Genomic DNA, 18079 nt, shown 5'->3' with positions numbered 1-18079 from the left:
GGGGGGGGGGGGGGGGGGGGGGGGGGGGGGGGGGGGGGGGGGGGGGGGGGGGGGGGGGGGGGGGGGGGGGGGGGGGGGGGGGGGGGGGGGGGGGGGGGGGGGGGGGGGGGGGGGGGGGGGGGGGGGGGGGGGGGGGGGGGGGGGGGTCAGCTGATGTCGCCTCTAGCTTGGACTACCTTAGGTGGCCCGCCTTGAGAGGCCTAGGCTCGAGTTCCCCAGTGGCCTCCATGGTCGTACTCAATTATACTTGGTGATCGTTCGCCTTTCCTTCGCTCAATGTTTTGATTATGATTCCATTATAAATTATGATTCAACTATAAACATTGCTGCTAATCCTGATGTAAGTATTCTTATTGTTTAATTTTTTTTTATTAAATGTGCCAGAGTAATTAGTAAACACCCGACCCGAACCACAGGCAGACAAACGGACACAAGAATTAAACAGCCACCCGTTATGTTGAGGAGAGAAGTTATTGCCAACGGCTCCACTACACTCCACATTCAAGGCTGCCATCATGGAGACCGTTACACTCAGAAGAGAAGAGTCGTTGTACTTTTAGTATAAGTAGTAGGCCTGCTATTGTAAGTAGGGGGGACAAACTCTGAAAATATTGTACTCTGAACATAGCAATACAATTGATCTACTTCTTTCCTAATATACTCCGGTAACATATTTACCGTTATTGGTGCTTTTGTTGAGAGCTTAGGTCAAATCTCAAGCAAGCTCTACATACAACAAAATATCAATTTATCAATGGAGATGGCTGGATCAAGATCTAGCGGTTCCCACAATTCTCATCACGTGAATCATGGCAACACCGTTGGTGATCACAATGATGGTCTCCGCCAACGGCACAACAACAATCACAGTGGAGGGCAACATGCGCCCAAAGCACGGGTACCGTCTATGAATCCCCAGGCGACAGCCTGGGCTATTCAGCCGGCAGTGACAGCTCTAGCCCAGTTGGGGGCAGAGATTCAAGATCAAATACCCCAAGCATCCGCGTAGAAGGATGAAATAGAGGAAAAGAGGACCCAGTGTTTGTGTAGTAGCGCAACCGAAGGCCAAGGGGTCACCCACCAAGGGTTCACACCAAGATGAGCAATCACAACGGATAGAAGGGATGGGTGAGTCTGGAGGGCCGGCTCCGTGTCAGTCCACAACGCTCAAGCAAGCCCCAAATGTGCTGGAGGAAGTGGTTGAGAAACTCAAGAAGCATATAGAAGAACTAGAGAAGAAGGTAGAGGCAAGAGAACATTCAGCAGAACCTGAGGTGAGGATGGCCGCTCCATTTTCTCCTACACCGGGACTTCTGACCTGCGTGTCCACATGACAAGGTACAAGGCATCCATGGTAATGACCTGGGCAGGCGACGCCATAATGTGCAGGGCGTTCTTTTCTACTTTGGACAGAACTGCCCAAGATTGGTTCAACACGATTCCAAATGGTTCGATCCTAAACTTTGCAGAGCTGTCCACGAATTTCCTGACTTATTTCTCCAAACATATACAACACAAGAAACCGTTTTCACATCTCTGCGGAGTAAAGCAGGATAGAGGTGAAAGCTTAAGAAATTTCTTGAGCAAATGGAAGAAAGCGATCAACAATGTGTACGATTTCGACTCGAAAGCGGCAATCCTCATATTTATCCAGGCATTGAGGTCGGGAGATTTTCATAGACAGCTGAACACTCATCATCCACACTCCTATGAGGAGCTAATGAGGACAGCAAACCGCTATGGCGAGGCGAAGGAGGCTGATAGAAAGAAGAAGGATGAGGAGAAAGCCAGGAGGAGTGGGCGATTTGATAAAGTTGGTCCGGCCAACCAGGCACCACGCCCAAACTAGTCATCCACAACGAAAGGGAGAGATCACGAGCGGCCTCGTCTCGCCCCACCGCGACATTTAACACTGCTCACTCATCCGGTTAGCGTGATTTTATGTCACACTGAGAAAATGGGAATGGTGCATTTTCCTAATATGTGAGTTTATTGTTTATTATTTATGATGGGGACACACTCTGAAAATATTGTACTCTAAACATAGCAATACAATTGCTCTACTTCTTTCCTAATATACTCTGGTAACATATTTACCGTCAAACTGTTCTTATTGCTATAATATTTAATGAAATGTCACAACTTAATTATGTGAGTTTATTGTTTATTATTTATGATATTATATAGGATAACAAATAATAATACAATTGAATTTATTTCTAAACAAGTTAACGAGCATGCTGAAGTCAGTTATTATGTTTTCATTGTAGTGATATACTTATGTAATTATGCATTAGGCCAGGCCAAACCAATTGTAGGATCAGACTTGAGGCTATCAAAAAGCCTATATTAAGACTCAGGCCTAGGCCTAGGCTTTAGATTTTTGTAACAGGCCCAGGCCTAATTTTCTAAATCTCGGCTCGGCTCGGCCTATTTTCACCTGTAATAAATGTATAGACTTATTATAACTTTAACTTTAACCAACATGGTTGGCGTGGTAGTTCAGCACCTCGTCCCTTAAGCATTAGGTTGGGGATTCGATCCCCACCCATGTGAATGGAGACAACCATTTGACCAGTCCTCTACCACTTAGTGTCTCTATTGAAGGTATACCTTTCGGAAAAACCCAAAAAAAGTTATAACTTATAATTAGAATGTATCACTTTTTTAATTTGATACCAAATTAATTGACAAAAATTCCTAAGTTCAAACCTTCACACCTATCAATAATCTTTGTAAAAGAATAAGTCTTTATAAAAGAATATGTCTACAGTGACTCATAAACACACTTTAATTTATCTTTTTTATATTTTTACTTAGACTACCTTGACTTCCAATTCTATTTCAATGGCGATTATTAATTACTTGAATTAGATTTTATATTATATATTTGTCACATAATAAATAGTAGAATATTCCAACATGTTTGACTAAATGTAAAAAATAAAATTTATTAACTCCATTAATTCTGGCAACTAAAAGCTAGGGAGTTGGTAGAATTGAAGTTGAAAACACGAATGTCAATCTCTTCCCTTTCAATATTTTGAAGTATTAGAAGACTTGTGTTAAGGTTTATTCCGTGCATGATTTGGAGAATTTATACATACCTGAATTTTTCTATTCAAACAATGTGTGAATTTTGGAATTTCTTCCTATTTGGTTTAATGCTGTATGAAAAAGAAAAAAAAATGTATGAAAAAGAAAAAAAAAATGATTCAACATGTATTCCTATTTGGTTTAATGTCTAAACATGTATGAAAAAGAAAAAAAAAATCATTATTGAAAGTCTTGACGTTAAGATTCAGCATATATCAACAAAATTGGATTATATATATGGAGGAACTAATGAACACCTAATTTTTATGTTTTTTTTTTTTTTTTGGGGGGGGGGGGGGGGGGGGGNTTTTTTTTTTTTGGGGGGGGGGGGGGGGGGGGTGGCGTAATTTCTATGATGTTATCTAGAGTGTAGTCGGACTTTGTTTTCCTATGCATTCCCCACTAAATAATGTTTTTTTTTTGTTATAATAATATGAAATGAAATTGAAAATGATGTTGTTAAAGTTAATTTGGGTGAAAATATAGAAAAATAAAATAAAAAATCAAAATAAAAAGTCCAAGCTATTTAGTTATCTTACAAAGAATAACTTTACAAATATAAAATTAAGAGCAAATCGTCATTTTGGTCTACTGACTATAGGGGTCCTATTAATTGCAATCTACAACTTTCAAAACTGTTAATTTCGTACCTTAACTATTCAATTTTTATCAATTTTGGTCACTCCGGTGAAATTACCGGCCAAATTCTCCGGAAAATCTTAAATCCTAAAATAACGAGGGTATTTTAGTCATTTCACATTCTTTTTCTCTTCTCCGGCGAATCCACTGCTAATAACCGGTCACTCCGGTGGCAAATTGGCGAGCAAAGCTGGACGAAGGAGCTGCACCATAGTCTTCCCCTCCATCGTCTTCCACTCCATTCGCACTGGGAATCTGTTCGAAGAAGAAACTTAACCCATAAAAGGTTGCAAGGAATCTTTTCGTGCCAGGGAGAACTACACATTCTTCACTTCACCTCTAAAGAACAAAAACCCAAATTAGTTTTTTTTGGGTTTTCTCATATCTGAATGATGGAGGCCTTACTTTCTCAGATCTGAAAGGTATGCGTGCGTATAAAAATCTTGCTTTTCTGGGTTTTCTCAAATATGAAAGATGGAGGTTTGAGTTTCTTCTTCCAATTTCTTGCATTTTCTGGGTTAAATGCAACCTTTTATTGGTTAAGTTTCTTCTTCCAATTTCTTGCATTCTCTACAGCCTAGCTTAAGCTCCAGTAATAACCTTTGTCTCAACCAACGTTTAAGCAACATAATCTTCCAATTTCTCCTTTTATGGCTTTAAGCAACGTTTAAGGGCAAGGAATCACCTTTGCCTCATTTCTTTTCTTCTTTTGGTAAACGTAACTGTCAATAAAAGATTGGATTCGCCGGAGAAGCCATTTTGGTTCGCCGGAGAAACCATTTTGGTTCACCGGAGAAGAAGAAGAAAAGATGGGCTCGTCGGAGAAGAGAGAAAGGGATGTGAAATGACAAAAATACCCTCATTATTTTAGGGTTTAGGATTTTTCGGCGATTTGGCTGGTAATTTCGTCGGAGTGATCGAAATTGATAAAAATTGAATAGTTAAGGTACGAAATTAACAATTTTGAAAGTCATGGATTGCAATTAATAGTACCCCTATAGTTAGTGGACCAAAATTGCAATTTGCTCTAAAATTAAAAATCAATGACAATTTGAAAAAAAAAAGGGAAAAAAAGAAAAGAAGAATACCATTATGGTGATACCATATAGAGTTCAAGTATGGCTCTGTTAAAAATTGTAAGAAATGTCAAGAATGGGATTTGAACCCATGCCCTTTCAAACCAGTACCTAAAATTGGCACCTTAAACCAACTCGGCCATCTTAACCTTGAATATAATAATTTACAATAGTTATTTCTATTGTTCTATGTGACAAGTTGTTTCCCTCTTGTTCTAGTGACAAGCTAGGCTCCAGTTTTCATTTGTGTGTCCCGTTCCTTCTTCCCTATATTTGGATGGCACATTATAGTCATCGTGGTTTTGTTGTGTTTCTCCCATGGCTTCATCCATCTCTTATTGCTGGAAGAAAGGTATACATCGTTAAAGCTTGCTGAGGAAGAGGAAGGAGGACTTGAGTTCTGTGATGAAGATGTGATAGAAGTGAACAAAAGGATCATGTTTTGGCCCTCGTCGGAAGATTACTCGCCGAAAAAGCTATCAAGTTCCACATCCTCAAAGACACAATGGCGGCAATATTGCGACCGGAAAAAACGGTGCGGTTAAAAGAACTCTCATACAACTTTTTCCTTTTCCAGTTTTTTTCATGAGGTTGATGTTATGAGAATTTTGGGCGACGAGCCATGGGCATTCAAGTAGAGTGGTTCAACATAGACTGAAACCAAATGAATCTCCAATAGAAGTTCAACTTGACAAAACAACTTTTCCGGGAGTAGGTTCATAACATTCCAATGAACTTCATGACGGAACGCATAGCTGAAGTTGTAGGGAATTATGTTGGGGAATTTATTCATGCAAACCAAGGAAACTTCGATGGATCACATAAATCATTTATGAGGATAAGAGTAAAGATTGATATGAAGTCAGTATTGAAACGCAAGATGAAACTCAAACGAGCTGGTGCAGATTGGTTCTAGTCTAACTTGAAGTATGAGAGACTACCTACCTTTTGCTTCCTCTGGGGGGGGGGGGGGGGGTCTTCTAGGTCTTGCAAATCATTTTTGCCACAATTTTTTCTTAGGAACATTTTGTAATTAGATTTTGATGATATCAACTGATTATGAATTTTAGTCCCCAACTTATTTGTATTTTCTAGACTTAGAAATATTCTGCTTTAATTCGAATAGTTCGAGTAGTAACACGAGTAGTTATATTTCGAATAGTCAAAACAATTCGAATAACAACTCGAAAGGTTACATTTCGATTGGTTTCAACATTAGATTCGAATAGTAACTCGAATGGTTACCTTTTGAAGAGCTCAAGAAGAAGACCTCGAAGAGTTGAAAACTGAAGACTGGGATACAAAGATTCGAAGAGTAGAAAACTACAAGACTGAAATGTTGCAAAGGCTGAATGATGGAAGGGCCTACCTTTCGCAGTAAAGAAGGATGAATGGTAAGGACAACCATTCATAAACGAAAGGTTGTAAAAGGTCGAAAGATGGAAGGACCTACCTTTCGATAAGTAATAGGGACGAATGGTGAGGTCTACCATTCGTATTCGAGAGGTTTAAGGTTCAAAATGTTAACATAGTTAACCATTCGAAAGAACTGCTCGGGACATTCTCTAAGCAAACAGTTTGAAACCTTAAAAACCTGAGCGAATGTGTCCATGATAAAATGAGTCTTAGGAACACATCACAAGGAAGATTTTTCCTTAAAAGCACAATTTGTGCAAAGCAAAAAAAGTATGTTCAGCGTAAATTAAGTGCAAATCTTTGTATTCTCTACTCGGAGAAGTAGAAAGATGCGGAGTAAACTCGGTTGAGTTGAAAAACCTAGACGCTCAAGGTCGACTTTGTGCTAAGGGATAGTGCAAATCCTCCTTAGGAGTTCCAAGGAAAAGAGTGGAATAGGTTTCATTAGCCGAATCACTTAAAATATCTCTCGCTTTGTGCTAAGGGATAGTGCAATCCTCCTTAGGAGTTCCAAGGAAAAGAGTGGAATAAGTTGCATTAGCCGAACCACTTAAAATCTCTCTCTCTCTCTCTCTCTCTCTCTCTCTCTCTCTCTCTCTCTCTCAATTTTATTAATAAGGGTAAACTAATATTTCCGTTGTACATACTCTCGAATCGTTAGAGTCACCTCTCGGTTGCTTCAACGATTCGTAAATTATTTTCAAAAATCTTATAACTTTATTCACACTCCCCTCTAGACTTGTACCCTAACTCTATCGGGTCCTACAACGAGCTTTCAACCGACGATTCCAACCGATGATAAGCCAAAGGTGGTTGGTAATGGATACAGTGCAAGACAAGACGATAGGGAGTACGAAACTGAGCAAAAGTGAGCAGATGGGCAGTCATTATACGGTAGCCCAAAACGCCGCTAGTTCATTAAGTAAAGAAACGGATGTCGTCGAGTCTTAACGGAGCTCCGCAAATGAAACTACAGTTCATGTCAAATGCTATCTCACATTTGTTTTTATATTATCAAATGAAACTGTAGTTATATAAAAATGAAACTGTAGTTGTGTTGAAAGGAAACTTCAGTGTATATAAAATGAAACTGAATAACAGTTTCACATATTTGAGTGTATATTGTCCAATGAAACTGTAGTTATATCGAAATGATATTGTAGTTGTGTTAAAAGGAAACTGCAATGTATTATAAAAGAAACTGTAGTTGTGTTGAAAGGAAACTGAATAACAGTTTAACATATTTGAGTACGTGTATAATGTTGAATGAAAGTGTAGTTATATCGAAAAGGAACTGTAGTTGTGTTGAAAGGGAATTGCAGTGTATATAAAATGAAACTGAATATGTTATACACACAGAGCTAACGGCGCGAAACGGAGCCATTTCTGTCGTTTCTTTTCATTAATCAAAACGACGTCTTTTTGATGCATGGACTACCACATAAAATTTGCGTCAGATGGGTACGGGGTCTGCAACCCAAATTTGTCTGGTTGTCACAGAGGGACGGGACACATAGGCTCATGTTCTGAAATTTTTTTAAAAAAACATTTAATTTTCAATAAATTATTATTATTATTATTATTATTATTATTATTAGAATTAAAATCATCAAAACATATTAATGTAGTATTCCAATCACCTTTAACTTGGAGGTTACTTGTAATCGTAGGTCAAATAGAGTTAATTGCACCTTTTTCCTATGTTCAAGTGCCTAATTATATTGAAGCATTTTCTAGTTCAATGACTTAATTGCATTTTTCATAAATAGTTCAAAGACTTATTTGATCTTTTATCTTTTGTATTCCTAGTATAACCTTAATGACTCTTATAATTTAATAATTAATAGATATTGCATTTGTTTTCTGGATTTGACCACGCGGCTAATGGCTAACAAACACATACTGAGACTAATTCTGTTTATTAAGACTAATAATTCTGTTCATGTTGAGTATTTTGACCAATCACTCCCTCGTGTGATTTACTGTAATACATTCGGTGTATTGCATTTTTAACGACCTGCAGATGGTAACAAATGATGATGAGGATCTTTATTGAATTCAGAATGCCTAATATTTTATTCACCATTTTAGAGCCACTTTTTATATGTCTAAAGCCTTTTCTACACTTTTTAATTAGTTTTAGTATAGCCCTATTTGGTAAGATAGTTAGTTTATCAGTCAATTTTGATTTATTTAATCACTATTAAGTTAAATAACCAATATAAATATTTGATTAATTAACTTTTTGTAACAATTTATTGTTTCAAAATGTTAAAATTCAAAAAGTTGCTCAAAGTAACTTTTGCGATCAGCTTTTAAAAAGTCATTTTGTATGTAATCAGCTATCAGCTAATAACTATCCAATTTACTAAACATCTTCCTACAATTAGCTAACGCTATCAACTAGTCAAACTTACTAACACAATTAGTTAACGGCTATCAGCTAACAACTATTTACCAAACACTCTCTAGGTATAATTGGGTAGTGATTCTTAAATGCAATACAATAGGTTCATAAATGATAACAATAATAATAACTGTGCAGTCAAAAGCTCGATCGTCAAAAATGAGCACGTCTCTAGAACGTGATGGCAACATGTTGACCATTTCAAGAGGCAGCGGAATGAATGAATGTTGTTGGCGAAGAAACAACATTTTCGACCTGGTCCAACCTTAGCTTGATTTCCAGTCTTAGGTGTTGCGCTGTGCTACTCACCCCCTTGAAAATCATCACCGTATTCATATTTTAAATATAAGGTGAGTATATGTGACTGATGAAAATATAATATTTATACTTAAAAATGTAATACTAATTTGGAATAAATTGTTTGTTACTTATAAGGAAAAAGTGGTGTATTTTTTTAGTAAAAATGTAATACTTTTAAATTAAAATGTACGAAGTAATATTTAGGGTTGAATAGTTACTTATGAGAAAAAATATAATACTAATCGTGGATAATCGTAATATTTTTAAATTAAAATGTGAAATGTCTCATTTGCCCTCACATTTCACAGCTCTAACGGAGAAGATTAACGGAAGGACTAGGGCAGGTCAAATTCAAAAAAATGAGGATGACGAAGGGTTGATTTGAAAGTTTAGGACGATAGATGGCGGAACCACTATACTCGAGGGACCTTGGCTAGTATTAACTCTTGTTACTTATGAGAAAAAGTATAATATTTATGACAAAAAAATATGATATTTTTGAAAAACAAAATATAATACTTTTAAATCAAAATATAATAATATTAAAAGTTGAAAAGTTAGTTATGATGAAAATTGTAATACTTATGTGGAAAAATGTAATACTTATATATATTTTAAAAAAAAAACACTTGACTCGTCTCAGGAATGAGGATCTATGAGGCACTCTTATAGCAGAATTTGCCTTAAATATAATTGTTTATAACTATTTTATTTAATTAATTCAAGATAAAACTAAGTAATTCACAAAAAATTATACTTCATCTCATTTTATGTGTCTGGTCCAGTTAATGATGTTTGATTGGAGTTATTTTTAATTCAATTTTTCATAATATTAAGTTTAGTATTAGTATATAAAATGTATATATTTAAAAACTATATTAAAAATACTATTAAACACAAAAAAAAATTTAAAAAAATAAAAAAATAAACAAAGAATAAAGAGTTGGTTTAATTTGACCAATAAATGACAAGTAAAATGTGACAAAGAGAGTAATATTTTTTTTTATGACTAGAGAAACTAGAGTCACTACTTAAGGGTGATTACAACAAAATGTAATAACTTGTAAATCACATAAAAAAAGTAAAGGGATAATGGCCCTTATACTTTCAAAAGTTGCAATTAAACCAATAAACATGTTATTTTGGAGCATTGAAGTCCAAAAAACCGTTTGGTGACGTCATTAGGGTTACAACAATCTTCCAGCAAGCCTCCGACAAATTTCAGGGGAGATTTTGGGATCAAACAATGGTGAACGGCAATCGGCAACCATTTAACAGCCGGCGGTCGCGTTTGGAGAAGGCGACCAAGTCGCTCGCCTTGTTTGACGACTGAAGAAGGTCGACCAAATGACCAATTGACTCGTCGGAGAGTTGTCGAAATCTTAATGACCTACAATTACAGGTCACCAAATAGTTTTTGGGTTTTAATGCTTTAAAATAACATGTTTATGAGTTTAATTGTAAATTTTGAAAGTTTAAAGGTCTAATTAATTTTTCAAATAAAGTTTAGAGTTAATTCCCTTTTTTGTCATAGATTTATAGGTGACAATTCACTTTTAGTCCTTTTTTTTATCAGAACATCCCCATTTGGTTCTAGTATTATTGTGTCATGACCATTTTTTTGTCATTTATCAATAAAATAGTTTAAATATTGTTAAATATAAAAACATTTTAGTCTTTAATTATATATTTTTTCAAAAAAATAAACATAAAAATATAGCAGAGTCAACATACTTTGTATAAAAAAGATCAAAATGTACATGTATTTAACAACATTTAACGATTTTGTCGAAGGAGGACCAAAAATGATCATGACACAATAATACCAGGACCAAATGAGGATATTTTTATTTTAAAAAAGAACTAAAAATGGGTTGTCGCCTATAAATCTAGGACAAAAATAAAATTAATTATAAAGTTTAGGAACCTATTTAACTATTTTTCCAAAATTAAATTACACCAAAAAGACTTGTGCAACGAGAGGGAAAATTATAATATTTTATTAACATTATAAATGCAACATATGGACCTGGCACTCTGGCAGCGTATTTTCTCGATCTCCTTACCCTATTAATGCCAACTAACCTCAGTGCATGCGCAAGCGTTAGCATTGCTATAAAACGGGTTTTATATACCCATGGCGCAGATAACTCAATATTGCTCTATCTGTATCTGAATAAGTATCCTCGTTTCTATTACTCCTATCTCTAATTTACTCAACTTTTAGATTGAATTTGCGCTAACAGAGCAGAGCAGAGCAGAGTTTCTATGATGTTTTAATTTATTCAACTTTGTTGGTGTGTCGTATTTGTTTCATGGAGCAATGGGTTTCAGCTGCTTTGGTGCTTTTGGGTCTTGTAAAGATCGTAGAGGGATGAGGAAACAAGGTACCCAGAATGTTTTTTATGCTGTTTTTCTTGCTCTCATCTTTCTTCTGACTTTAATTAGTTTCAAATTCCTACTTGAAACTGATAAATTAAAGAATGGAACTTAATGTCTGATAAACTGATATTTGTTTTTCTGCTTTTACCTTTTCTGGAAAAACCAGAGCTTGAAACCAGCAACACAAGACTGTTCTCCTATAACGCCATTAGTTTAGCAACTAAGCATTTCCATCCATCAAACAGAATAGGAGTAGGTGGTTTTGGAGTTGTCTACAGGGTAAGGCTAATGTCACCTTGTCTTCATTCTTGCCTTTATTAGTTTATGTTTGTGTTTTAGAGGTAATGTTATTTAGCTATACTGATTCTGCAACGTTTAGTCCTAAACTTTCAAGTTAATTAGTCGTGGTCCTTCAACTTTCAAATTTAACCAACTGAGGTCCTTCAACTTTCAAATTTTAACCAACTATGATTTTTTTTAGAAAGACCACCACGACTAGTTAAAATTTGAAAGTTGAATGACAATGGGTGGGTAACTTAAAAGTTGAAGGACCAACGGTGGTTAACTTGAAATTTTAGAACTAAATGTGATAAAATTACTATATTCGGGAGGACCCAGATGGCATTAACAATTCTGTTTTACTTGTATATGTGCAGGGGGCTTTAAAGGACGGAACTTGTGTTGCTATCAAATGTCTTTCCGCTGAATCTAAGCAAGGGACTAATGAATTCTTGACAGAAATTAATACGATTTCAAACACCTTGCACCCCAATCTTGTTAAGCTGATCGGTTGTTGTGTTGAAGGGAGAAATAGAATTTTGGTATATGAATACTTGGAGAACAACAGCCTTGCCAATGCTTTACTCGGTAACTATCAGAAACTTTGAAGTGCTAATTGAGTGTATTATATTAATATACTGGTAGTTCAATGGAGGTTCTCACATGTTGTGTTACAATAATGAATTGCTTCCTTGAGAACCATTTTCTTGTTCTTATCAATATACTGGTAGTTCAATATAGTCTAACGTTTGAATAAAGTCTACGAGAAACCTATCCTCGTAGTAGTGGAAGCAAAAGCGATGTTATCTCCCGTCATTGTTGATGTCCATTCAGTTGTGTTGCCTCTTAGACAGTAGACCTATAAAGTAACATTAATCGTTCTGTCTCATACTTTGACTCAGAATCTTACATTGTGTATTAGGATATGTGCTATATACTATATATCCTATATCCCATCAATATAGGCTTTATATTGTACTAACAACATCTAGTTATTCAGTCCAACTAAACTACTTAGTAAGCCTAGTCAATTTGCACCACATAATTATATTATACGGGAAAATCCCCAACAATTTTGATCACACTAACAACTATAGGTTTATGATTTCAGGTACCAGCAGCAAACACATTTACATGGATTGGCCTAAAAGGGCTGCTATATGTCTGGGAATAGCTTCTGGCCTGGCATTTCTTCATGAAGAAGCTGAGCACCATATTGTGCACAGAGATATAAAGGCTAGTAATGTTCTTTTGGACCGAAATCTTAATCCCAAAATTGGTGATTTCGGTCTGGCAAAGCTGTTCCCTGATAATGTAACACACGTTAGTACCCGAGTGGCAGGAACAATGTGAGTGTTCCTTCATCCATTGTATTTCTGTACTTTTCTTGTGATATATGTTAAGTAGCTTCTCTTTTTCAATATTTAAGCAAATGAAATATGTTAATTTGCTTCAACCCTTTGTTTAATTTCTCATAAACTGATACTTTGCAGAGGATACCTTGCTCCTGAATATGCATTACTAGGACAACTTACAAAGAAGGCTGATGTATATAGTTTCGGGGTGCTTGTGCTGGAAATAATAAGCGGAAGAAGTAGTAGTTATGATGCCTTTGGTGAAGATCTATTGATTCTGCTGGAATGGGTATGTTTCCAACAGATTCACCCCTCAATCTCTATAATGCATGCCTCAATTGAAATGCAAGTTTTTTAATGAGCATTTCATATGAAAGCTGAGTATTTTGTTTTGTCATCTGCAATTTATGAAACAACTAACGAAAATGTTAGGCAGAGGCCGGTTCAGGGTCAAGTCTGGCACCAGATGATTAGGAGGTTGTTGGATTGAGGCTTGAAGGGTTAAGTCCAGCACCAGGTGGCTAAAAGATATTGTAGGACAAAGGTTGAAGGGCCAAGACCAACACCTTGCATCTTAAAAATGTGACAGTATATAAGAAAATAAAGTTGCGTTTTCCTTACTAGCTATTGTTTATGGTGTAATGGTGGAAGAATTGTTGGACAGAGGCCTGAAGGGTCAAGTCCAACATTAGGTAGTTAAGGGATTGTAGGGCAGAAGTTTGAAGGGCCAAGTCCAGTACCTTGCATTTCGAAAATGTGATAGTATATATAAGGAAATAAAGTTGTGTTTTCACTACTAACTATTGTTTTTGGATTAATGGTGGAGGAATTGTCGAGGCTAGTTCAACACCATACCTCTCGAAAATGTGATTATGTGATTATTATATAAAGAAAATTATCAATAATTTTTTGTGTAATGGTAAATGCTTGATCCTAACAGAAAACGTTTTTCAGACCTGGAAGCTGAGAGAAGAAGGTAGGCTTGAGAAAATCATAGACCCGGAGTTGAGAGAATACCCAGAGGCGGAAGTAACACGGTTTATCAAAGTTGCCCTCTTTTGTACCCAAGCAGCTTCTCAGAAAAGACCAGACATGAAACAAGTGATTCAAATGCTGTCTAAAGAAGTTAAACTAAACGAGAATGTTTTGACAGGGCCAGGAGTGTATAGACCAGCGCATAGCTCTAAAAAATTGGTTTCTGACAACACGCACACTTCTTCATCATCTTCTCATACACAGTTTGATAGCTTATAAAATTTTCGATTTTATATGAATTTAGTGTGTCAATTGTTTGCTAGCTAGCTAGCTAGCTGGAGCGCCTCAAATTGTAAACATGGCAGCCCCTCAACTATACTATCTTTTGACCTGTAGTAAAGTAGTACCTGGGAGTTTCACATTGAAAACTGGCAAGTTCTAATATTGTTACTATTCTTTCCATAAAATGAATAAATGTTTTTATGTGAATTTGTACAAGTCTCTGGATACAATGTGTTGGTGTTTATTTACAGATGACTCCAACATCGATGGCAAGCTAAGCACAGAAAAATAAATAAATAAATAATAAAGTAGAAGCAATCTAAAAAAAAAGAAAAAAAATCTTTGGGTTACTCATCAAGAGTCGACAGTGTCAAAGAGTTAAAGAGCAAATTCAATAGTCCAATTTTTTATGGGGTTTTAAGAGACAACAAGAAAAGAGAAAATGGGAAAGAAGGAAAAAAACAGAGCAAAAAATAAACATGGAACCAACTATTTTTACACGTCTACACGCACCAGCTGTGCATGATTGGTGGGCATAACGCGCACCAGAAATAATTATTTTTATTTTTTGTTTACCTAGTGGGCCCCACAAAAACTTACTCTTAGAGGAGTAACTTATTTTTCTTTCACATATCTTCTTTTTCTTCCACATTAGCCATGACCTTACAAAAAACTCCCAAAAAAATATCGCTAGTGTTGTCTATTAGAAAGAGTTTTGACCTTTATTACATGTAGTGAGGTAGTATTTATAAATTTTGATGGCTTCTAGGCGTTGCAAGAGATGTGATTTGGACAATATATGTTGCATTTAGAGTCATCAACGCATAGGTCGGTCAGCCCAATCTTCATTGCACTAGTGCTGATCGAAATGGTTTACTTAATTCTCCCTACACATATAGCTGACTCAAGTTCAAGTTACTATACTATTGTCGAAGCCCTGTTCAGTGATCACATTCCGTTAGCAGTTTGGCCATCTCCCTCGGTTCAATCCAAGAAAAGGAGGAAATTCAAATTTGAAAATTACTGGATTAAGGAATCCCATTGTAGAAAGATTGTCCATCATAGTTGGGGTCAAACAGAGGGGATTAATCTATGCTCCAGGTTTGAAATATGCAGTCATGCCATCTGGAAATGGGGTAGAGACATGAACAAGAACCTTCAACCTCAAATTGATAAACTAAGGCGTCAATTGGGTGTCCTCAGAGCACGGACAGACATACAAGGAGTATCAGCCTTTTCAAGGACCCAGAAACAATTCATTGATCTCCTCGATAAACAAAATCAATTTTGGAAGCAAAGGGCTAAGATGTTCTGGTTCAAAGGAGGCGACAACAACACAAAATTCTTTCATAATGCAGTCAAGCAAAGGAGAAGAAACAATGAGATCCAAAGGCTACGGAATCAAAGAGGAGAGTGGATCACCCAAGGTCCAGAACTAATTGCGCTGGTACATGAGTACTTTACCCAGATTTTTACCAGTAATGCAGGGGACTGCCTACCTGTTCTTACTTGTATAAATCCTGTAGTCTCCAATGCTCAAAATTGCATGCTTTTGAGAAAATTTACCACTACTGAGATCAAGAAAGCTTTGTTCGGGATGCACCCTGAGAAAAGTCCGGGAGCAGATGGTTTCAACCCAAGTTTTTTTCAGGCCTACTGGGATATCTTAGGAGACAGCCTTGTTAGATTCTGCAATGAACTTTTGGATACGGGTAAACTGCCAAAGGGTTTAAACACCACCCATATTGTGTTGATACCTAAAAAATCCACCCCTGAATCGATGGCTGACCTTAGGCCCATAGCTCTGTGCTCAGTGGCGTACAAAATTCTTGCTAAAGCCCTAGCAAACAGATTAAAATTCCTCTTGAATGGTATTGTCTCTGAAAATCAAAGTGCCTTCGTCCCGGGTAGACTCATAACAGACAATATAATGATAGCATTTGAAATGCAACACTTCTTGCAAAAGAAAACACAAGGTCGGAAAGGCTATGCTGCACTCAAGTTAGACATTAGTAAAGCCTATGACAGATTGGAGTGGCCTCTTCTTCGCAACATCATGATCAAAATGGGTTTTGATGAAAAATGGGTTAGTCTATTAATGGAGTGTGTGACATCAGTGGATTATTTCGTGTTGAGCAATGGTGAGGAAATAGGGCCAATCAATCCAGGGAGAGGTTTAAGGCAAGGCGACCCTATCTCCCCATACCTTTTTATTTTAGTCGCTGAGGGCCTTAGTGCATTAATAAAGGACTATGAACGAAGGAGCAAGATTCATGGTATTTCGGTGGCTAGGAATGCACCTCCTATCAGTCACCTCTTCTTCGCTGATGATAGCTTTATGTTCTTTAAAGCGAGTGTCGAGGAAGCTTCAAATCTGAAACAACTTCTCCTAACTTATGAAAATGCCTCGGGTCAAAGTATAAACCTGGGCAAATCCACTCTAGCTTTCAGTAGGAACATTATGGCGCAGGATAGGGAAATAATTGGGAATATTTTGGGAATACAGCAGGAGGGTGGCAATAGAACTTACCTAGGATTACCAATGATGATGGGCAGAAACAGGAAGGAGATTCTAAGCTTCATTAAACATCGTATTGTCAATCGAATTCACGGTTGGAACCACAGATTTATTTCCAGAGCAGGTAGGGAAATCTTGCTGAAAACAGTACTTCAAGCCCTTCCAACTTATGCTATGGGGGTGTTTCTTTTGCCAAAAGGATTGATCAAGGAAATTGAAACACTTATGAATTCCTATTGGTGGAAAGGGGGAGGAGGTGAGAACAAAGGTATCAATTGGAAATCTTGGGAACATCTCTGCAGACCGAAGAAATGGGGCGGTATGGGATTCAGGAACCTTCACGATTTCAACCTCTCTCTTCTTTGTAAGCAGGCATGGAGGCTCTCGCAGAACCCAGACTCCCTAGCTTCCAAAATCTACAAAGCAAGGTATTATCCGGACTCCTCATTTCTTGCAGCAAAAGTTGGTGCTAATCCATCTTTTATTTGGAGAAGTTTGTTGGCAACCCAAGACATCATCCGCAGACACACGAGATGGAGGATTGGGAATGGAAATCAAGTATATATCTGGGGTGATAGATGGTTACCTGACAAGTCAAATGCATATGTGAGATCCTATCCTTTCCCTCTCATGGAGAACTCAAAGGTAGCTGATTTAATTGACCCTTCAAATTTAAATTGGGATGAAACTGCCATCAGAAATATTTTCAGCCACAGGGATGCTGATCTTATACTAAGGATCCTTCTTCCTAAACTTCAAGTTCAAGACAAAATTATTTGGGGACCGGAAGACGATGAAAAATTCTCTGTTAAGAGTTGTTATAAGGCCATTAGAGGTGAGCTGCGCGAGGAGGACATCCAACATTGGAGCAATTTATGGCAGAGCAGAATTCCCCCTAAGGTCAAGACATTTCTTTGGCAAGCGTGCACATACTGTCTTCCAACCAAAGACAAGCTGAGACAGAAACAGATCAACTGCGGGGATAATTGTAATTTGTGTAGTAATGGCAAAGAATCCATCTTTCACCTATTTGTTGAGTGCGAGTATGCGAAAGCCTGCTGGAACCATCTAGGCTACCAAACTTCAGCCAATTCAATAGACAATTTTCAAGATTGGTTGGGCCTTATGACAACAACTCTCTCAGGTAATCAGATGTGTATTCTTTACATGGTTTGTTGGAATATCTGGACATTGCGCAATAACATTATTTGGAAGAACCAATCAGTAGAGGCAGCTAGTTGCATAGTCAAAAGAACACAATGTTATTATTCTGCTTGGTGTGAAGCTACGATTGACTGACAGCAAACGGCAAAGAGAAACACCATTGATGTTACATGGACTAAACCTCAACAAG

General features: G+C 37.0%; 1 protein-coding gene across 1 annotated transcript; it reads left to right on the top strand.

Annotated features, from left to right (window-relative positions):
* The first annotated feature begins 11257 nt into the window (after positions 1–11257).
* On the top strand, positions 11258–14204 carry LOC115999317 (putative serine/threonine-protein kinase). The gene is made up of 6 exons (XM_031239173.1): positions 11258–11332; positions 11485–11595; positions 11973–12183; positions 12707–12944; positions 13089–13239; positions 13905–14204. Exons 1-6 carry the CDS (start codon positions 11258–11260, stop codon positions 14202–14204), a joined length of 1086 nt encoding a protein of 361 aa, XP_031095033.1.
* The last annotated feature ends 3875 nt before the right edge of the window (positions 14205–18079 follow it).

Source organism: Ipomoea triloba, chromosome 12 (assembly GCF_003576645.1).
Source record: "Ipomoea triloba cultivar NCNSP0323 chromosome 12, ASM357664v1".
Taxonomy (NCBI): Eukaryota; Viridiplantae; Streptophyta; class Magnoliopsida; order Solanales; family Convolvulaceae; genus Ipomoea; species Ipomoea triloba.
This window is presented reverse-complemented; position numbering and strand designations above follow the sequence as displayed.

What these genes read in the sequence shown, in the direction of transcription:
- LOC115999317 (XM_031239173.1), top strand. Translation starts at nt 11,258, where the DNA reads ATGGGTTTCAGCTGCTTTGGTGCTTTTGGGTCTTGTAAAGATCGTAGA. An exon ending in CCTTGCCAATGCTTTACTCG is followed by an intron (nt 12,184 to 12,706) that starts GTAACTATCAGA and finishes TTATGATTTCAG; the next exon opens with GTACCAGCAGCAAACACATT. An exon ending in ACCCGAGTGGCAGGAACAAT is followed by an intron (nt 12,945 to 13,088) that starts GTGAGTGTTCCT and finishes GATACTTTGCAG; the next exon opens with AGGATACCTTGCTCCTGAAT.